Source organism: Trematomus bernacchii, unplaced genomic scaffold, assembly GCF_902827165.1.
Source record: "Trematomus bernacchii unplaced genomic scaffold, fTreBer1.1, whole genome shotgun sequence".
In the NCBI taxonomy this organism is placed as follows: domain Eukaryota; kingdom Metazoa; phylum Chordata; class Actinopteri; order Perciformes; family Nototheniidae; genus Trematomus; species Trematomus bernacchii.
Genome location: NW_022987826.1, coordinates 529,309 through 552,008, shown reverse-complemented (window position 1 = coordinate 552,008; position 22,700 = coordinate 529,309). Strand labels below are relative to the sequence as shown.

The 22,700-nt window shown below is 44.4% G+C and overlaps 1 protein-coding gene across 1 annotated transcript in view; it reads right to left on the bottom strand.

The window, feature by feature from the left end:
* Nucleotides 1-1,181: 1,181 nt before the first annotated feature.
* Nucleotides 1,182-22,700, bottom strand: part of LOC117499356 (NLR family CARD domain-containing protein 3-like) — a 106,912-nt gene continuing 85,393 nt past the window's right edge. Inside the window, exons 5-14 of the mRNA XM_034151701.1 lie at nt 12,967-13,074; nt 12,642-12,720; nt 12,277-12,502; nt 10,338-12,132; nt 10,077-10,250; nt 5,519-5,665; nt 3,144-3,193; nt 2,683-3,055; nt 2,477-2,562; nt 1,182-1,258 (exon numbers count right to left, since the gene is read on the bottom strand). Coding sequence (XP_034007592.1) covers nt 1,182-1,258; nt 2,477-2,562; nt 2,683-3,055; nt 3,144-3,193; nt 5,519-5,665; nt 10,077-10,250; nt 10,338-12,132; nt 12,277-12,502; nt 12,642-12,720; nt 12,967-13,074 — 3,115 coding nt within the window. The remainder of the gene's footprint in view (nt 1,259-2,476; nt 2,563-2,682; nt 3,056-3,143; nt 3,194-5,518; nt 5,666-10,076; nt 10,251-10,337; nt 12,133-12,276; nt 12,503-12,641; nt 12,721-12,966; nt 13,075-22,700) is intronic.

Here is a 22,700-nt window from a genome sequence, read left to right as displayed (position 1 = left end):
TGACGTCAGGACGGTGGCGCTACGGCTATTGGGCCAACTCCACCAATCAGGAGGAGACAGCCACGGCCATTGCCATTTGAAAGCGCTGGAGACGCTGTAGTACATATGCCAGGCCTGTAGATGGTGCTGTTCTGCCCTTATCTTCCCTTCCAAAAACAGAGCTAAAAAATGTCAAATTGAGCAAAATGAGGCATGGCTAAAATGCATGATCTGTTTGGTATTTAAAAAAAAAAAAAAGTATAAATATGCCTTATATAGGTATGGTCCTACACTATATTATTCAAATATAGCATGATAGGTCCACTTTAATGAAGGCATTCATGTTATTTTCTTGTATACACAGGAGGAACATTGCAGTCTCCTTTTTCCGTAGATTATTTTAGCAGCTTAATACTTTTTAATTCTTTGGTCAATTTAAAAATAGAGGTTTGTTATTTTTGAATAAAAAAGCACATTGTTGAGGAGGCTCTAAACATACTGAAGGACCACGTCCAATCATTCCAATATGCAAAAAGAAGTGACATGTGTTTCCATTACTAAATCATCATCAACACCATGCCATCCCTTTTGAATATTCATGTGTTTATATGTGGATGGCACAACATTTTGGATTCATAAAAGCTGAAATAAAGTGAGTGAAGCTTTTTCACTAACAGTAAAGGTTGTTTTAACCGTGGTTTCATACTTAACCCTTGATTGTGCAGAGAGGGAGTTACACAGTCACAAGATGGAGGAATACTGGTTCTTGTAGGTAATCATACGTCCTGTCATCTACAAAATACTGACTTTATTCTCAAAATTCTGACTTTTTCTCAAAATTCAGATTTTTTTCTCAAAATTCGGACTTTTCTGAAAATCTAAAAATTCAGGAAATGGAAATATTTGCGTTGCAGCAGCATAAAAAGACAAGGCATTGTACATTAGAGAAATTAAAAGACTAGAAAGAAACAACCCATTATGTAAACATCTCAAATAGAAATAAAGGTAGACTTCTTCTTTTCTCTGTAACTCTAACTAGTACTGTCTGTTGCTGATATCTCTGACTGGATGTCCCACAATGTGTCTCCCAGCAGAGTTAAAGTGCTGCTGCTTCCCATCATGCACCAGGGCTTTGCATTGCATCATGGTATATTGAGGCGACTGCTGGGGAGAAAAGAGCTGGTGTCTCTGTTTTCAAAGAGTCACTTCTCCTGATAGGTGTCGTCTAGCAAAACAACACTAAACTGACCCAGGAAGTGAGCTGCTCCTGTCTCCGTCTCTAATGGGGGAAGAGAATCACACCAAATCTGAAGCTTTTTGATCATTATAAATATGGAACAAAGATATAAACAAACCATCAAACTGAGACAAAGACAGGCCACGAGTCCTTTTTCTCAAAATCCTGATTTCTTTTTGGCAAAATTCAGACTTTTTTTAAAAAATCTCAAAATTATGACTTTCTCAAAATTATGAATTATTTCTAAAAATGTCAAAATTCTGTATCCATATATTTCTGATCCATCAAGAATGGAAGAAGTCATCAAACTGAGACAAAGACAGGCCACGAGTCCGACTCAAGACACAGACTTTATTCATTAGATCAGCTGCTTACATTGAAAGTACATGAGTGTTAATGATGAGACAATCATCATGTGATTGGTCTGTTAATAAACCCATCTAACCCAGATCAGAGGTTTACATTCACCCCAGAAGCAGCCGTGTTCATTCAAACATCATCGTGCTGTTTAGGGAAGATTAGTTTCCTAAATGCAAATAAGGCTCATCGAATCTGACCCTTCTTAAAAAGTAATGACCATGTTTGCATGAGAGTAAAAAGCCAGCATTAAAATAAAAGCTGCACACTGTGCCGCTCAGACTCTGCTGTGTAGGGCCACGTTATATTTTAAATATTCACAGGGAAGCCGGTCATTGAGCTCAAATGCATGCACGCTGTGGTTTGCACTTTATGTTCACGTTTGCACTTCAGACGTTATTATATGTTAGTTTGTAGACATCATATATTATATTGTGCAGAAGTGATTGAACTCGTCACTATGACCTGTTCTTAACGAGCCTCAGTAACCCTTTACTGCTGCCATTCAAACTGAAGTGATGTCACGTGTTCACAAACTACAGATGGTGGGAAGACTTTTGGATAAATGTACATTTTCCTGCAGTTTCAGAATAAAAGCCTCCGTGTGGAAATAAATCAGAATGGACTTCCTGTTGTTATTCAACCTCTTTCTGAGTTTCATCTTTGCAAAGACTGACTTTTGTTTTGAGCTTTTTCTTAAAATCTTACAATCCTGGTTTCTTTTTGAAAAACTTTATTTTATGAAATCTCAACATTTAGATTTGTTTAAAAAGAAAATTAACATACAGACATTTTTTCAGATAATCTCAGAAATCTTAGTTTTACACTTTTATTATCAGCCCCTCTCTCTTTTTGGGGGGGGGGGGGATCACTCCTGCAGAGAACACAGAGACACTGAGGAACCAGACACAAACCCAAACCCAGCGTAGAGAGGTTCAGTGAATGTGGTTCTGAAGGTGTGGAGGTGGATCAGTGTGTCAGAGGAGACTCTGTAGAAGGAGAGAGAGCCAGCAGGATGATCCAGATACACTGCTACTCTACCAGAGGAGGAGGAGGAGGGGGAGGAGGAGGAAGAGAAAAGGGAGGAGAAGGAGGAGAAGAAGGAGGACAAGAAGGAGGAGGCGGGGGAGGCGGAGGAGGAGATGTTTGTGTTTCTGTTATTGTGAAAGACATAGTAACCACCACCAGAGCAGCTCAGACTCCAGGACTGATCATTCCTTCCAAACCAACTGTCCTCTCTGCCTCCTCTCCTGCTGATTCCTCTGTAAGTCACTGCTATACGAACCTCTCCTCTCCACTCGACCTCCCAGTAACAGCGACCAATCAGAGCTTCTCTACACATCAGCTGACACCAGGAGTCAAACCTCTCTGGATGATCAGGATATTTCTGCTTCTCCTTCACACGTGTCACCGTCCTGTTGTTGTCAGACAGTTGGAGGAACCTGCTCACTGTGTTTGAGTCCAGTGTGAGTCCACAGGAATCTGATGAGAGACACAGCAGGTATTAAAGGTTATTAAAGCACCTGTGATGTCCCAGTGTGAAGATGTTCATGATTAAAAACACACTTACACTTCCTGAGACCTCCTGGCCTCAAGAACCGGACTGCAGCAGGCTCCATGCTGAAAACAGGTGGGGGGTTAGTTAGTCTTTAAATCAGGGTTGGGGAACCTCCGGCCTCCGGGCCGTATACGGACCGCGAGACCATTTGGTACGGCCCTCGAGGCAATTTATAAACACACGCAAAAAAAGGAAATCTAGACCGCAAAAAAATTAAACAAGTGAGTGCCTGTTTTTCCTGGGTTAGGTCAGGGTCCTTGAACACAACACGAGCCTAACGTGTCATCACGTAGTATATGTCTCGTCTGACAGGGGTGCAGTTCTGACGGAGAGCACCAGAACGCCGCTCCACCACTTCACAAAGTGCAGTACCCATAAGGAGACGTACACATGCTGCAGTTTCTGCGTGGCTGTGTCTTTAGTTGAAAGCCCAGAGGAGATCTGTTCATCTGTCATACTGATCATACAGTCAATACCTTTGCTGTTATTAGCATCTGGTTAGCTAGCTATGCTAACGAATATAAGAAGCTTTTTCTACAACCAGTGAGGTAAAGGCACATCTTTATATGATCATTAAAGTTATAAAGAAATAAGAGAATAAAGTAAACAGGTATAAAATACTATATGACAGTAAAAACAAGTTGTTATTAATAAACAAGAATACAGTTTGAAAAGAGAGTGATTTGTAAAATATCCATAAAGAAAATCTGTTTCCAGTTCAGTTTCATATGGGTGTTGAGAGATGTATCCATAGATCTCCTCATGTTGCTCTCAAAGTGCACCAGATTGATGCTTTTGGAACAGGATATGGAGTTTAATCACGGCAGCATTTTTTTCTCGTAGAATTCTGAGCAGGCATTAGCTCCCCCTCCTCTTTTCTTTTTTTTAACATAGCATTTAATTTTAGGTGAGTTCTTTTTATAACTTGCATTATGTACTATGGAGGGGACATTGACAGAGGATTACTCACAAAGTACACAGTAAAAGTACTTCATTTTATTTCTGGTAGCAGTCAACTAGTACCGAGTCCAACAGTATCAGTTTTATTCAGAACGTATGGTAAAAAATATTTGTATCACTCATTGAATATAGCAGGAAAGAAAATGAAGAGCAGCTGATTGACCGAGTGCAGAATCGCTGTATAGTTTAAATCTCCTTAGTTACAATGTTGTCCATTTTAGACAAAGTCTTATTATATTTACAGCCCTAAGAACATTCATTTTCTGGGCTCAATATGTGTCTTGGCTGTTTTCGTTGTGATCGCTAAATTCACCTTGTTTATAATATTATCACGATAACACTGAACCAGATCGCTGGATCGCTAGAAACACCTGTCATCAGGCTGGCAAGGGCTGTTCCATGCTCTGCTCAACCTCCCACCTGGCAAGGGCTGTTCCATGCTCTGCTCAACCTCCCGCCTTCTCAATGGACTCAGTAGCGCCCCCTGCTGCCGTGGAGCATGTGTGAGTGAGCATGTGTGAGTGTGTATGAGCCAGCCACAGCGGAATATTACTGCCAAAAGTCACGTGAGTGAGTCACGTGACTTTTGGCAGTAATATTCCGCCGTGAGAAGAAAAAGTTTTGTACTTGTAAAAAAAAGTTGTGTACTGTGGTGCTGAATTTGTCTCTGAAACATGATTTATTAGAAAAATGTTATGTGTTCGTTTTTTCTTTGCAAAACTAAATGCATTAGTTTGTAAATAAATTCGGGTGTAAAGCCCGCCCACATTTCCGATATTACGTCATATCGGCAGCAAATCTGGATCAGCTCCGTTGTAGCCCTGTTTTTAGAGATGTGGGTACGGAGGAAAAGAGAGAGGGTTTTGTTTTCTGACACATTGTGAGTCTCCTGACACACCGGGGACACACCGGGGACACATAGTTATGGATAAAAGGAGACCTTTAATGAAAGGGGCAACATGTCTTCCACGATGTTTGCTATGTGCCCCATCTCCTCAGCCATGAACTCTGAGTGTAGCCCGATCTTAAAGAGACGTTTGATTTAGTTTTCTGTCCTCCCGTTATGCAGAAAGTCGAAGAGCTTAACGTAACGTAGGTAACAAGATCATTTCCTGCTCAGTAACTTAAATATAATTACTGCTGAACCAACAGTAAAGCGTTACACTACTGCGTTACAGACAAATGTAATCTGATTACTGTAACACGTTACTCCCAACAATGAAACTAATAAATCATTCTTTTCATTCCAGGGGAGGTTCTTCTGATTGGCCGTTTGCTAGGACTCAGAATAAAACATCTGGAAATGAATCAGTTTATTTATTCATGATGTCATTTCCTGTGCTAAATATAAAACACATCTGTGTGAATGTCATAGGTCATAGGACCCAGTTTCTACCTCCTCTATCAGACTGAGTGCCTCTCCATACCTGAGTGTGTCCAGTCCAGCAGACAGCAGCCTCCCCCCTGAGTCTCCTGGATGATTGTAGCTCAGGTCCAGCTCTCTCAGATGGGAGGGGTTTAAAGCTGAGGCCAGAGCATCACAGCCTTCCTCTGTGATCAGACAGCCTGACAGCCTGCAGACACACAAACAAGCCGTCAGATCATCTGAGGGTCCAGGACTGGAAGAGGGGGGGGGGGCTTATTACTGCATCATCTCTGTGTCATCTCTTCACCTAAAACTCTAGTCACTGCTTCACAGTTCAGATGGACAGCCATGGTAAGGGTCTTATTGATATGAAAAGATCATCAAACAAAGGACTAGATAATGATGTGAACAAAGACTAGAGAGGCCCTTGTGCTTTTGTTATATTGTATAATAGTAGTAATATATATGTAAACATACATCAAACAGAAGTATTCATGTGTTAATAAGCCCAATTTTCAAATAAATTCAGTCAATTCAAGTTGAAAACATTTTCTAACAAATCTTAGTTGATCAAATAAAAGCCCATTCACTTTTTTGCAGAGGTGGGACCAAGTCATTGTTTTGCAAGTCCGAGTCAAGTCTCAAGTCTTTGCGCTCAAGTCCAAGTCAAGTCTCAAGTCAGGATGGGCAAGTTCAAGTCAAGTCCAAGTCCTAAACTTTGACAAAACGAGTCTTAAACAAGTCATTATGTGCTTTTCACCAAATGTAATGACATCGATCAACAGAATAATACTTAATAATCAAACTGCTCTTTATTAGTCACATTAACCTGTTTCACGCCTTCCCCCCGGTACCGGGCGGATAAACGCGTCATTTGCAGGAAACAACGTCTAAGGAATCTTAATATTGAATAAAACTATGAATGTGTTATATCCATGTAACGGGAAGAAACTCAGCTAACTGATCTTTTTAATTTTTTTTTTCAAAAAAACCCCACAATGCTAGCACTCAGCCTCTGAATTAGCCTCGATCGAAAAAACGGGACCGACAAAGACACATAAACTCACTCAGAACTCCCTTATTACTTATCCTAGATGCACAACCAAACACTATTTTTTGGTGTCCTGGAGACACTGAATCTAACGGTGCCCACCTCAACACTCAGTGATAAACATTCGCGACGCTATCAACGAAAGCGTACATCATCACATGTGGAGCTAAGAAGCTAAACACGTAAATATATCTTACCTTGGTCAAAAGTGGTCTTCAATGGCATTAAAACGATAAAAAAACGATGCTGCAGTTAATCCATAGGTTCATCCTATGTGTCTGTGCCTTCTTTGAAATTATTTCTGATAATCCATAAGCAATACAACTGCGTTTTAGTTTCCAAACTCCAGAAGGAGACATTCCTCCAGTTTAGTTTCGCTTTCCACACGCGAAGCGGCAACATTTTTTCTTTACAATGTGTGTCTATGTAAGTATCCTCCTTCGATTCTATTGGCTCTAACGGTCACAAGGGTATGTCAACCAACCAGATCGAGCAAGGGGGGCCAGAGATAGGTCAAATCCACCCAAATGACCCCAGATGGCCCAGTTTTTGGCTAAATCTCTCTAAAAAGGTCAAATTTCACTTGTTTTGCATCAATCTTGATACAGGGTACTTATTATATGTTGTACTTTGGATTCCTAAAGCTTTTAGTCTACTAACCCATCATCCAAGGGTAGTTTTCACTATCTGTAAAAAATAATTTTTGGACGGACACTATAATTTACAGTTTTTTACTATGTAAAATCTGAATTTTCTTTAAAATAAAAAACATTTATATTGATTCTGACACTTCTACATCCAACTCACAGGTGTATCATTACTTTGAGAAAAGATTATTAATTTAACCCTTTTAGAAGGGAAGATATGGTCATTTGTTCTGGGAATGTCATTTTCGAGCCTGAGACCTGAAAAACAGGCTCAGAGTGGAACAGGTTAATAATTTAATAATCCATTTTCTCTCTGCTGGTAAAGTAACATGTTTTCTTCTATTTTAAGAGGGATCAGTAAGGTAAGGCTACCGTGACGGTTTGATTCAGAAGGAGTTTAATGGATAAGATCCCTGATGTTGAGGTGACCAGAATGTTTATTTCCACTGTGTACAACATGTTATAAGGGACCCACGATCTATCTTTATGCAAGGGATAATGTGCAGCGAGGCGGTCTTTATGCGGAAAAAAACCTGAATCTAGATCCCTCTGCAGGTGGTACTTTAACTATATTTTGATGATAATACTTTTCTACTTTTACTTGAGTAACATTTTGAATGCAGGACTTTTTATTGTAACCGAGTATTCCTACACCCACCTCTGGCAATAAATCCTGAGTGGTTACCAAAACAAAACCCTGCTCTGAAGGTTATTTTCATTTTACAAATCCTGCACTCAGCTTTGCTTTCTCCAATATCATTGAAATGCAGCCAGATGCTGCTTCTTTTTTCGGTTTTCGCTAATTTCTTGACTTTTTCCGACGCGCTTGCATTTAAATCCGGCTCCCCGTCTCCCCGTCGCTCTGTGTAGCTGGCCTGTACCACTACACCTGCTGTCTTTGGAGCGTCTGCCCCCCACCCTTCTTTCACATAATGGTATGATCCTAGTGTGTCCTCGCATATGATTGGCCGCATGGTGGCTCAGCAAAATAAAGTCCCGCCCCTGCCTGCAAGGATTCACAGCAAGAGTTGGAGCGGCTGAAGATTCTGCTCTCCCCGACGGGAGTCTGCTCTTCTAACGGCAGCTCGCGATCGGCGTGTTGGAGACCCCTGAATTAAATTATCAAGTCACCTCAAGTCAGAAGGCTCAAGTCCAAGTCAAGTCCCGAGTCATTGGTGTTCAAGTCCAAGTCGAGTCGCAAGTGTTTTGTGATTTTGTCAAGTCGAGTCCAAAGTCATCAAATTGGGGACTCGAGTCTGACTCGAGTCCAAGTCATGTGACTCGAGTCCACACCTCTGCTTTTTTGCATAACAAACCCTTCCTATGTATCCTTATTATAAGCAATCTGAGGCTTCTGTTTTAAAGGATGAGGCGCCAACAAAGGAAACCCTCTGGAGAGCTGAGATGTAGGCTGTGTTTTTTTGTTAAAGCATATTCAAGTATCAAGAATCATTTACCTACATTTGATTGATTTTGCTAACTTATAACTTATCTAATGAGGCGATATACCTCTAGTGAGATCCCCTTTGCATATTTTTCTGTATGTGGCCCTCAGTGGAAAAAGTTTGGACCCCCCTGATCTTTAACCTGTTAAGCCCTGAGCCTGTTTTTCAGGTCTCAGGCTCGAAAATGACATTCCCAGAACAAATGACCATATCTTCCCTTCTAAAAGGGTTAAATTAATAATCTTTTTTCTCAAAGTAATGATAAACCTGTGAGTTGGATGTAGAAAAGTCAGAATCAATATAGATGTTTATTATTTTAAAGAAAATTCAGATTTTACATGTAAAACTGTAAAACTGTAAATTATAGTGTCTGTCCAAATATTATTTTGTACTTATAGTGATAACTACCCTTGGATGATGGTAAGGTAGACTAAAAGCTTTAGGAATCCAAAGTACAACATATAATAAGTACCCTGTATCAAGATTGATGCAAAACAAGTGACATTTGACCTTTTTAGAGAGATTTAGCAAAAAGAAACCACTTCTGGGGTCATTTGGGTGGATTTTCCATATCTCTGGCCCCCCTTGCTCGATTTTGATGGTTGACACCTCTTTCTGACCGTTAGAGCCAATAGAATCGAAGGGGTGTCCCCCACACACACACGTTGTGAAGAGAAAGGGTGGGGGCTTCACGCATGTAATTTTGCATCAGAGTGAACCTATCTCTAGCTTTGACATCTGGAAACGGAAAAGCAGTTTTAATGCTTATGGATTATCAGAAATCATTTCAAAGGGACACAGACACATTGGATTAACCTATGGATTAACTTAAGCAGCGTTTTTATCGTTTTAATGCCATTGAAGACCACTTTGGAGAGACTACAGAGCCAAGGTAAAAATGTGAGCATTTTTAGCTACCTAGCGTCACCTGTTTTGATGTCCGTTTTTGCTTATAACGTCGCAAATACGTATAATTCAGTGGTAATGTCGGTGTCAATAGATTCTGTGTCACCTCACGATGTGAATCGATGTGTTGGATGTGGTGAAAAGATAAATAATAAGGTTTTGTGAGTGATTTTCGGTGCAGTAAGGTGTTAGCATTTTTCGCTCGTTGCTAATTCAGAGGCTCAGTGTTAGCATTGTGGGTTTTCTTTAAAAAAAAAAAAAAAATGATCAGTTAGATGAGTTTCTTCCCGTTACATGGATATAAAATATTCATAGTTTTATTAAATGACCATGCCCTCAGACACTGTTTCCTGCAAGATGTTGCGGCAGTACCCCGGTACCGGGGTCTCTCGGGCTTAACAGGTTAAAGAAGTTTGTGCCAATAACCATTTTGTGAATTGTGACAGATGTATTGTGTCTTGTTTCACTTCAATTATGTTATTGATGATGGTATTCCCACACCACAACAGCATGGCTGATGTTGGTATTGACTTTTATTGCTGGCTAAATCAAACTGTATTGGTCTCTGACCTGAGAGTCTTCAGTTCACAGTGTGGACTCTCCAGTCCAGCAGACAGCAGCTTCACTCCTGAATCCTGCAGGTCGTTGTTACTCAGGTCCAGCTCTCTCAGACTAGAGGACTGGGAGCTGAGGACTGAGGACAGAGCTTCACAGCTTCTCTCTGAGAGGTTACAGCCACTCAGCCTGAAGAGACGATGAGGACAACAGTTATTCAGAAGACAGCAGTGTATTAATAACTGATTCACTAAATCAAATGATCTCTGTACTTACAGAGCTTTGTTGGAGGCTTTGACCACTGGCAGCAGCCTCAGAAGAGCCTCCTCTGAAGCAGAGTATTTATGCAGGTCAAACACGTCCAAATCTTCTCCTGATGACAGTAAGATGAAGACCAGAGCTGACCACTGAGCAGGAGACAGTTTATCTGTTGAGAGACTTCCTGAACTCAGGTACTGTTGGATCTCCTCCACTAGAGAACGATCATTCAGTTCATTCAGACAGTGGAACAGGTTGATGCTTCTCTCTGCAGACAGATCCTCATCCATCTTCTTCTTGATGTACTGGACTGTTTTCTTGTTGATCTCTGAGCCACTTCCTGTCTGTGTCAGCAGGCCTCGTAGGAGTTTCTGATTGGTCTGTAGTGAAAGACCCAGGAAGAAGCGCAGGAACAAGTCCAGGTGTCCGTTTGGACTCTGTAAGGCCTGGTCCACAGCACTCTGGTAGAGATGTGTTAGTTCAGGTTTGACTTCAGACTTCTGGGAGGTTGTTGGTTCTTCTGCCAGCAGGTTGACTCCAGAGTTGATGAAGGTCAGATGGACATGAAGAGCAGCCAGAAACTCCTGAACGCTCAGATGGACGAAGCAGAACACCTTGTCCTGGTACAGTCCTCTCTCCTCTCTAAAGACCTGTGTGAACACTCCTGAGTACACTGAGGCTGCTCTGATATCGATGCCACACTCTGTCAGGTCGGACTCATAGAAGATCAGGTTGCCTTTCTGCAGCTGCTCAAAAGCCAGTTTTCCCAGAGACTCCATCATCTTCCTGCTCTCTGGACTCCAGAGTGGATCTGTCTCAGCTCCTCCATCATACTTGACGATCTTCACTTTGGACTGAACCACCAGGAAGTGGATGTACATCTCAGTCAGGGTCTTGGGCAGCTCTCCTCCCTCTCTGGTTTTCAACACCTCCTCCAGAACTGTAGCAGAGATCCAGCAGAAGACTGGGATGTGGCACATGATGTGGAGGCTTCGTGAGGTCTTGATGTGGGAGATGATGGTGCCGGCCTGCTCCTGATCTCTGAATCTCTTCCTGAAGTACTCCTCCTTCTGTGGGTCAGTGAACCCTCGGACCTCTGTCATCATGTCCACACACTCAGGAGGGATCTGATTGGCTGCTGCAGGTCGTGTGGTTATCCAGAGGCGAGCAGAGGGAAGCAGCTTCCCCCTGATGAGGTTTGTCAGCAGCACATCCACTGAGGTGGACTCTGTGACGTCAGTCAGGATCTCAGTGTTGTGGAAGTCCAGAGGAAGTCGACACTCATCCAGACCGTCAAAGATGAACACCACCGGGAACAGATCAAACCTGCAGATTCCTGCGTCTCTGGTTTCTCTGAAGAAGTGATGAACAAGTTCCACCAAGCTGTACTTGTTCTCTCTCACCACATTCAGCTCTCTGAAGGTGAATGGAAATATGAACTGGATGTCCTGGTTGGCTTTGCCTTCAGCCCAGTCCAGAGTGAACTTCTGTGTTAAGACTGTTTTCCCAATGCCAGCCACGCCCTTTGTCATCACTGCTCTGATTGGTGCATCTCTTCCAGGTGAGGCTTTAAAGAGGTCTTCTTGTCTGATGGTTGTTTCTGGTCTGTCTGGTTTCCTGGATGCTGTTTCAATCTGTCTGACCTCATGTTCATCATTGACCTCTGCAGCCCCCCCCTCTGTGATGTAGAGCTCTGTGTAGATCTGGTTCAGAAGGGTTGGGTTTCCTGCTTTAGCAATGCCCTCAAACACACACTGGAACCTCTCCTTCAGGGTGGACTTAAGTTTACGCTGACACACTGCAGCAAAGGTTTCTGAAAGAACACACAACAAAAGATCATTTGGGAACACTGTAACTCTGGTTCTCTGAATAAAATATGGATATATGTTGGTCCCTTGAGACATCAGCTGATGAGACATTTATCCAGAGTGTTAAATCTCTATAGAAACCCTCTTACTGCTGTGCAGACGGTCAGCCAGCTCCTCCTGCTTCATGCTCCTCAGGAAGTGCAGTGTGATGTTCAGGAATGCCTCTCTGCTCCTCCTCTGCTCTTCATCCTCAGCCTCCAACACCTCCTCATCATCACTCTGACTCTCTAAGCCTTCTGGGTAATCTGAACTCAGAGCCTTCTGGATCTTCTTCAGCTCGCTCTTCACAAAGGTGACGATGTGGTCCTCCAGCAGCTGGAACATCACATGAACAACACAAACTATAAACCATGGATCCAAACATCAGATGCGGACAGACTGACTCTCTAAAAGTGCAGCATGGAGATGACTGTGAGCAGAAGAGAGGTAAAGTATCTGTAGTTCATGTACTCACCGTAAATATGGAGTCCAGCTGTGTCTGATGCTGCTGGGAAGACTGACCACCGGGAACCTCCGAGCTCTCCTGGTCCCCTCTGTGGAGGAATCATGAAGCATTAGCTCACATTATGTCTGTCCACACAGAGACACACTCAGGGTGAAGGAGGACAGGGGAACAGGCTGGTGGTCCTGTGCGTCAGCGGGAACTTTGCACTAGAGGAATATTTATTTCCAGCTACTGTTGAAGACCAGAGGATTCTGTCCATCCTTCATTCTGGTCTTCCTGAAACGTTTTTATTTATTCGATCATAACCGGACTCTTACTATGAGTTAAAGCTTACTTCTGATCAGCAGATGGAGGTCGTCCTTTAAAGGTTATGATGGCTTCCTTCGACCAGTCGCTCTTTAGGGACAGACAGCTGGGAGAGTCTGGTCTCTGCTGCTGGACCCTGAAACAGAAACAGATGAATGTGCATGTGTGACACGTTTAAATATGATCAACTGAGACCCTGCTACTAGTTGCAAGGCATAATAAACTCAGGGTCTGTAGTTATGTTAGAATATGTAATGACATTAAAAGATCATACTTTATATAGCTGCAGGGATTGACTAAAACCAAAAGTGGGTAACAAAGTTAAAATGTGCAACAGGATTAAAAATGGTTAGGCAGTTGTGTATCTTTACTTATACATTATACATGATTTGACCAAGGGGGAGCATGTAGATGGTGAAGGGAAGAGGGCCAAGCACTGAGCCTTGCGGCACGCCTTGGTTGACTGGGGCTGGAGGGGAGCTGGAGTTTCTGATGGTGACAAACTGTTACCTGTTGGAGAGGTATGAGTGGAACCAGGATAGAGCTGTACTCGTAAGGCCAAGGTAGTTGGATAGGCGGTTGAACAGGATGGTATGGGAGATGGTGTCAAAAGCTGCAGACATGTCAAGGAGGATGAGGATACTGATGTATGAACCAACCAGCTGGATTTGATGGAAGCTTCCATCAAATCCAGCTGGTTGAGGTCCAAGATGGCGGCGGGCAGTTTGGGCGCAGTGGCGGCGATCTATCTGTGCATGATTGTTCTGAATCTCGGGCCTCTGTTTGGCTGCACCACTCGTCGTCTTGCCCCCTTGGTGGAACAACGCGCGGAGGATGCATCATTGTTTGCACCGGCAACATGGCTGAATATCAAGCACTTCGGCCATGGTCGGCATGTAATCTACAGTACATTCATCTGGCACTCCTGGCAGACTCTCACAAAAAAGGGACCAAAACGAAAAAAGGAGAATATTGGGCTATTGGCTCTGCTCTGTCTGCTATGTCTCTTGCTCTCGGGAGAGATCCACACGTGTCCGGGTCCCGGCGTCGCTTCCATCGACCTGACAGCTGGCGGCCCGGCCGCCGAGCTCCACACGCCGCCGGCGGGTTTCCGAAGAGGCTGGCTAGCTGAACAGCTGGCACCACCGGTGGGTCTCTGCGGTCTCGCGCTGACGGCTGCCGACCAAGCAGCAGGACCTCTATCCACACCGTCGGAGGACTACGGGTCCGCCCCGAAGGCTGGTAGCCGAGTAGCAGAGATCCACACACAACCATCTAACTTCAGAAGAGGCCGCATAGCTCCCACACCATCGGAGAACTGCGGGTCCGCGCCGAGGGCTAGCGGCCTAGCAGTGGAGACTCACGCATCACCACAAACCAACAGCTAGCTCTGTCTGCTCCACTATCAACAACGGCACAGAGGTAAAGCCTAGAAATCCGGTATTTAAAAAAGACCGTTGCACAAAAATGTTTCAAACAGTGAATCAAGCAAAAACAGTGTGGGACCCTCGGTGCAAGCCGAAGGGACTTTTCAGTGGACATTTACATTTCCGCAGCATCTGCAATAAACATGAACAACTAGAACATCTCCTCCTTGAGTCCAATATTGACTGTTTGGGAATATCTGAATCTTGGCTAAAACAGTCGTCACCTTCCACTCTTGTATCTATGTCAGGATATAATGTGTTTAGGAAGGACAGACTGAAGGGGAAAGGACGGGGTGTGTTGCCCAAAAACCTGCAACAACGTTTTATGGAGGCAGTGAAAATGATTAATTGGGGGGACACTCTGTCCTCTGAAGATATTGGTGAAAACAGTAATCTGTTTATATCTAAAATTAATGACACAATGTCTTCCTTCTCAAGGAGAGGGTGCCTTAGGGACAGGAAGGAACATCATCTTCCCTGGCTAAATCTACAGTGCAGGAATCTCATGAAATCTAGAGACCAACTATTAAAGCAGAGCTTGAAATCCGGACTATCCACTGACAGACAGAAATGCACTCATGCTCGTAACAAAGTAACTCAAAAAATAAGACAGGCCAAAGCAAACTTTTTCATCAATATAATTGAAGGTGCGAAAGATAACGGTAAAAATGTTTGGCGAATCTTAAATAAACTATTAGGTAAGCATACCAAACAGGAAAATAATGTTCTCGAATAAAAAATCAATGATGCCCTGATAAAAGACCCTGCAGTGTTGGCCAGCTCTCTAAATGAGTATTTTATAAATAGTGCTCTGGACATCACAAAGCTCTTCCCGCCATCTGAGGTCTCACCTAGCCCGACTGTGGATACACATCCAGTTTTTGACCTGGAGGAAATCACAGAGGTTGAGGTAAGAAATATAATCTCAGGGTTAAGAGGTTCTAAGGCTAGGGATGCAGATGATTTAGACACCAACTTCATAAAGACACATATTGACGGTCTAATAAAACCAATTACCATGCTAGTGAATCAATCTATCAGCACGAGGGAAGTTCCATCATCCTGGAAGGTGGCCACGGTGACACCGATCTTTAAATCTGGGGATAAGGCCACGATGTCCAATTACAGACCAATCAGCATCGTCCCCTGTGTCTCTAAGATAGCTGAGAAATGGGTGTCAAAACTAATCACCATACATTTTGACAAAGGTTTCGCTCCACTCCACCCAATGCAGTTTGGTTTCCGTGCTCACCACTCCACTGAGACAGCTAACTGTGTCTTTGTGGAAAAGGTTAAATGTATGTTGGACACAAGCCCATATGTAGGTGCTGTCTTCCTTGATCTCAGGAAGGCTTTTGACACTGTTGACCACCAAGTGCTCCTTACAAAGCTGACTCATTTCAATTTTTCGGCAGTTTCGATACATTGGTTTAAGTCTTACTTATCGAACAGAAAACAGTGTGTTTCGGTCAACGGTGCCAAATCCCCCTACCTTGTCAACCAGCGACGTGCAGTCAGGAGAGACAGAGGAGGCAGAGCCTCACCTGTCATACTCCAATGTAACGGGAAAAAAACTAAATAATAATAATAATAAAATGTCTCCACTGATCTGTGTTGTAAATGTGATTTATGTATGATTCCAATCGCTTTTATAGTCAAAATTGGCAAATTTGCCGAGCTCCGCTTCATGGGAGCGATGAGAAGTGAGGCAGGGACGAGCTCTGCCTCACGTAACCCTACAGAAACTGGCTGGAGCGCGGGCACTAAGCGCATGCCTGTTACCATCTCACTGTAGGTCACCAATGTAATGTTTGTAGATCCCTTTATTACATGTGTCCTCGCCATCCATAGACTCTAAATAACTTATTTTTATTTATCAGGTATAAAGCAATTGAAACATTTGTTTCATAAAGATATAACATTGAAATAATTTAATGATTTAAGAGCAGAATATGACATTTCAAATAAGGATTTTTTCAGATACCTGCAAATTAGGAACGTGATCCAATCAATTATTGAAAGCAATAAATTGAGATGGGGATTGTTTGAAGAGGAGGAGATATTGATGTCATCGAGCACGATCAAAGGTAACATTAGTGAATTTAATGCAGTTTTTTCTAAAAGAGCTCAGTCATCATTTCTAACTTTAAAATAGATAGATGAAACTACTTGGCTGAATATTTGTGAAAGAACACACTTTCCATTCACAAGCAATAAAATCAAAGAAGCAAACTTTAAATGTATCAACAAATGTTACCTCACACCCAAAAAGATGCATAACATTTCCAAAGTAAAATAAAAAAAATAAAAAAAAACTTATTTCACGTATATATGATATTTAGGCTCGCTGGTCTCATCATACAACGGCAATGAGAAAGCCCCAGGGGAGGCAGCCATAACCTCTGCCGCACTGCAGGGGGCGCACGTGAGCCCACAGGTTCTTGTTGCTACTGTTATTCTACGCAGAGACGGTAGACGCAAACAACAAACTAGACTTTTGAAACTACAGGAAGATAAGGAGGACTTTTACAAAACAGTAATAGAGATTTTGGGTATCCTTTTGTTGAACAGTCTGTTTAAAATTAATCGAAAAATCTTACTAAAAAAGCTTTTGAAAATAACAGAATATTTAAATTAAGGTCAAAATATAATATTTGTAAATCTGACTCTGAAAGATGTCAAATCAAATCAAAATCAAATCAAATCAGGTTTTATTTATAAAGCACATTTAAAAGCGATTTTTGGTCGAGCCAAAGTGCTGTACATGTAATAAAAACACATTACTACAATCACAATAAACGACAATAAATTACAACAGATATATATAAAAAATTAAATTAAAAAACACAAGGAAAAGTCAGGAGTCGTGCTCCGCTCTGACTAGAAGGCCAGAGAGAAGAAGTGTGTTTTTAGTTTAGATTTAAAAACCCCTAGGGTCTGGGCCGACCTCACATGGAGGGGCAGAGTGTTCCAGAGCCTAGGGCCAGCTGCTGCGAAGGCTCGGTGCCCTGGGGTTTTAAGCCTGGTCTTGGGCACTACCAGCAGCAGCTGGTCAGCAGACCTTAAAGCTCTGGCTGGGGTGTAGCGCTGGAGGAGTTCAGCTATATAGGCCGGAGCCAGCCCATTTAGTGGTTTGAAAACAAATAAAAGGATTTTAAAATCAATTCCGAACCGAACTGGAAGCCAGTGTAGTGAGGCCAGAATAGGGGTGATGTGGTCACGCTTTTTGTGGCCAATCAGCAAACGTGCAGCTGCATTTTGGACTAGCTGTAAGCGTTTGATTGAGGCCTGGTCCATACCCACATACAGAGCGTTGCAATAGTCCGGTCTCGAGGTTACAAAGGCGTTAATAACCCTTTCTAAGTCATTAAAAGATAAATACAACTTGGTTTTGGCCAATAGTCTTATTTTAAAAAAGCAGGATTTGACTACGGTGCTGACCTGCTTGTCGAATTGTCGAAGTGCTAGTGAAGGTCACTCCAAGGTTCATGACCGAGGGGAGGATGTTTTTTTTGAGAGAGCCCAGAATATCAACCGGAGAGGCTGGAGGTTGGGGTCCAAAAAAGATGACCTCAGTCTTGCTCTCGTTGAGGTTGAGAACGTTTTTGCTCAGCCAGGATTTTATCTCTGTTAAGCAGTCCATCAACTGCTGTAGTGAGTGTTTGACATTTGCTTTGAGAGGCAGATAGATCTGTACATCGTCGGCGTAGTAGTGGAAGGGAATATTATGTTTTGTGAGAATTGAACCTAGGGGCAGTATGTACAGTAGAAAAAGGATGGGGCCCAGAATCGAGCCTTGGGGAACCCCACAGGTAAGAGGGGCTTTGGCAGAGGAGAAGGCACCTAGCTGTACCGAGAAGCTACGGTCTGTCAGGTAAGACCTGAACCATGCAAGGGCAGAGCCTGTGATGCCAGCGGACTGTTCAAGCCGTGACAGCAGGATGCTATGGTCCACAGTGTCAAAGGCAGCTGTCAGGTCTAACAGCACCAAGACAGCTGGGCTACCTGAGTCGGCGGCTAGGATGTATGCCGATGATGCGGTCATCTTTGTACATGGGAAAAACACTGAAATTATCTCATCGTGTCTCTCAAATGTCGTTTGCTTGTGCCACAAACCTGAAACCCATAGAACAGCTGTACAAGAGAGCTATCAAGGTGTTTGACAGAAAGCCTTATTCATATCACCACAGTACCATCCTTGAGAAACACCATTTCTTAAGTTTTGACCATTTTAAGTCTTTTAAAAGTATGTGTTTTTTTTATAAATGTTTACATGGACTGCCCCCCCCCCCCCACTCCCTTAGGGGAATTCATCCACAGAAAACACACTGGACGCTGCACTAGGTCAGAAACCAGAGGAGACTGTGAGGTCCACCGTAGACGGACCACCTTTGAACAAAATGTCCTCTCCATTAAAGGCAGCTCTTTGTGGAACAGCCTCCCAACTGAGATACGGGATTGTTTCACTCTCAATAGTTTTAAAGGTCAACTCAAAGAATGGATAAGAAACAAACAGACGTGTAATCACCGCTAAATGCTCTTTAACACAGGGGTATCCTCTCTTGCACTTTATGTATCTCTTGTATCTTCTCCTGCACTTTATATGTCGTAGCTGCTACATTGTGCTGCCATGTGGTAAATACTTATATGCTGCTCTTGCTCTTTCTGCATATCATGTATTTATTTTTGTTATGTATATAAATGTCATGTTCTTAAATGTTGTATGTGACGGGACTACGGATGGAAATGAGCTCAAAGCTAAAATCCGGCATATTTACATTTGAAGCATTATTTGTTTTAAAGGTCCCATGTCATGGCCATTTCCACTGATCATAATTCCATTGTTGAGGTATACTAGAATAGATTTATATTGTGCATTTGTCCAAACTCACATTGGTTTCTCATTCAGCATCTCTCCAAACTCACATTGGTTTCTCATACAGCATCTCTGTAAACTACGTGTATTCACTGAATTTCACTCTCTGCCTTTAACGGCTCGTTGGAGCTCCAATAGCTCCAGCCCCCACCCTCCCTGTGAGCACAGTGTGCTCTGATTGGTCGGGACGTTGTGAATCGCGCTGAGCTCCGTGGAGGTGTTGTTTCCTTGTTTAGGATACATAGCGAAACACAGCCAAACTCATCCTGAGCACACACAAAGTCACAGCCAAAGTAAAAACAATAAGTGTGGCTTGATATTGAGTAAGAAAAAGGTTGATAAACGCTGTGAGAATGGGTCTGCAGAGAGAATTTCGCCGCGATCCCAACTGTCTGTTATATCTCTCACAGGCTCCGCCCTCTACTGGACTCTATGGGTACTACCTTATCATGCAAGCATTCACCTATTGAGATTTCTATAGACGTAGCCGGCCCCGGGGCGGGCCTACCTGAATGCGTGCGCATCTCACTTCCGTATAAAAGGAGGCCTCGCCTCCTGACCACCATCCTTTACTCTTCAGCGAGCGGAGGTGATAGCCTAGCACTGAGTCCGAGACGTATTATTTGAGAGAAAGGAAGAAAGAAAACGAGTATTTTTTTAAATCATGCCCTGGATTAAATAGCGGGCGTCAATCCCCACCACCTCTGCTTCGAGTGTGGGGGACCAGGATATGGCCGAGGCGGGGCAATTCACGTTCGCCATTCCTTCCGGGTCCGGCGTCCAGGAAGTCCACCGCCCAGGGCTGTACTCTCCCTGGATGATGATCATGGCGGCGGGTGTGTGGGCTACTCGCTCATTGCTAGAGATGCCCCCGCCTCACATGGTCAGAGCGATTATTGGGCCGCAAGGCCGAATAAGTAGCTTGGTCCACGGGCCTTGCCCCAGGCCTTCACATGATATAGGGGCGACCCTACTTCATCACAGGCCGCCGCCGCTGCCTGCCGTGTGATGTCCCTGGGGGATCACGCCGCATGGCACTTTCCAAAGAGGACCGTGTTGATCTCCTGGGAGCCCCCCGTGTTTACGGAAGGGCTCTTTGGATCGATCTCCTTGCTCACGGGATAAGGAGTAATCGCAGCGTGGCTGCTTCTTGACCATCCCCAGAGGAAGAAACACTGTCATACACTCCCCGCCTCTGCTGTAAACCCCAGTATAGGGAGCCAGCAGGTGGGTATGTGCACGTGAGTGGGATAAACCGAGTGCTGTCAAAGCACTGTGCGGGTTCAAGAGATGCTATTGCCGGCGTGCTGTTGTCAGAAAACACACCTTGCCTGGTATAATAGCTCCGCAGGAGAACGGTGGTTTACGTTTGTAAACTCTAGTTCTGGAGTGGTGTGTGTGTGTGGGAAAATGCATTCAGTAAACACGGTTGCATTTATCCCAGAGTAAGAGTCATCTCTCTCCACAATTACGCTTTTCCCCATAATGTCCGTTTCAAAGAGAGGGCATTGTGACGGCGCGCGGCCCCCCTCCCCTGAGGGCGGGCCGCGGTGCGTTCAAAGACCTCAGTAGAGAGAAGAGTCACCGCGGCGCGCACTCCTCCACAGGCCTGCAGACGAGAGAGCGCAGCACGACGGTGAGACGAAGGGTGAGGTGCCGGCACGGAGATCCCATGCCCGCGGCGCCCTCCACCTCTTCGGCCCACCCCGTGGAACCGGCGTGTCGGCACTCCCGGGGACGGGCTGCCCAGCCCCGGCAGGCTCCGCAGCAGCAGAGAGCGGCCGGGTGGGGTGCTCTGTCTTTACGGAGCTGTCTGGCGGGGGGAGAAAATCTCTCCGTCCGGGACGAGAGGGCGAATCCCGCCTCCTCCCTGTACAATGCACAGATCACTACGTTTTCTAAATAAAAATGAGGTTGATCTGTATCCAAATCTAGGTGTCTTTTGTTTTCACAAATGCTACACTTACATACAATGTTAACCGTACAAATTCCCCATTCGCTGCCCCAGCTGTAGCTCCTGTAAAGGAGGTGACTAGTGGGCATGCGCAGATGAGAGGGATGAACCGCAGGGAGTGCTATCTAAAGGAAAGCGCTATGCGGGGTACAGGGACATTATGGCCGGCGTATTGCTGTCAGAGAACACACTACGCCTAGAGCAAAGACTCCAGTTAATGCAGTTTACCATAGTGGTAAAGGCTGCATTATGGCGGAGCCCGCACTCACACAAGAGCGCGTGGCGGTGCGTTCAGGGACCTTAGTAAAAACACACTATGCCTATAAAAACTCCGGTTAATGCTGTTTACCGTAGTGGTGAGAACAGCATTATGGTGGAGCGCGCGAGAGAGTGAGGCGGTGCGTTCAGGTACCTCAGTAAATAATCGGCCCTTTCTGTGTCGACCCTCCATGGGCAGTTTTGCGACGGAACGGGTCGCCAGAGAGTATCACAGCTTCATAGCTGGGGCCCCACAGCTGAGGGCTTGTCCATAAACACAATGTTATGGGGAATGGAAACTCAGCTGTGTACTAATAGAGTGGATGGACAGGTCGCTGAAACGGGGCTATTCACTCCAGTTTTGCAGCGTCCCACCTCCTTTTATGGGCATGCGAGAGGTAAATCTGTCCTCCCAGGAGGAGATGAGTTTCCTCTCATAAGAGATTCGGGCTCTGGTGCAGAAGCAGGCTGTGTCTGTTGTGCACCCTCAGCACAGAGAAAAGGGTCTTTATTCCATGTATTTCCTGGTTTTCAGGAAGACAGGGGAATTCAGACCTATGCTAGATCTCCGCGGCCTGAATCGCCACATTTCCTGCAGGAAATTCTGCATGGTAACTATGAAACAGTTACTGGGCTTGTGCAGCCAGGCGATTGGTTCACCACCATCAACCTGAAAGACGCGTACTTTCATGTAGAAATTGCTCCAGATCACAGAAAGTATCTGCGTTTTGCCTTCCAGGGAATAGCCTACGAGTACAACAGGCTGCCGTTCGGCTATTCCCTATCCCCACGCACATTCAGCAAATGTGTGGCCACAGCGCTTTAACCGCTACGCGCCCACGGCATGAGAGTTTTCTTTTACCTAGACGACCTCATAGTCATGGCTGGGGCCCGGGAACAGGCAATGTTTTGCACAGCACGATTGATCACACACCTAACCAAATTAGGCTTTGCGATCAATTGGAAAAAGAGCACCCCCATACCTCACCAACAGGCGTTGTATTTGGGAGTGGTGCTCGATGCAGACGCGCTACGCGCCACCCTGTCAGAGAGCAGGCGTGTGTCCCTGCTCAGGGCGGTGCACAGGCTGCGACAGGGGGCGACAGTGACAGCTTTAACTGTCATGCAGACTCTGGGTCTCATGGCGGCTGCTCACATTGTGGTCCCGCTGGGGTTACTACATATGCGCCGCCTGCAGAGGTGGTTCTCCAGCCTGCGTTTGGATCCCAAGAGGCACAAACGGCGGC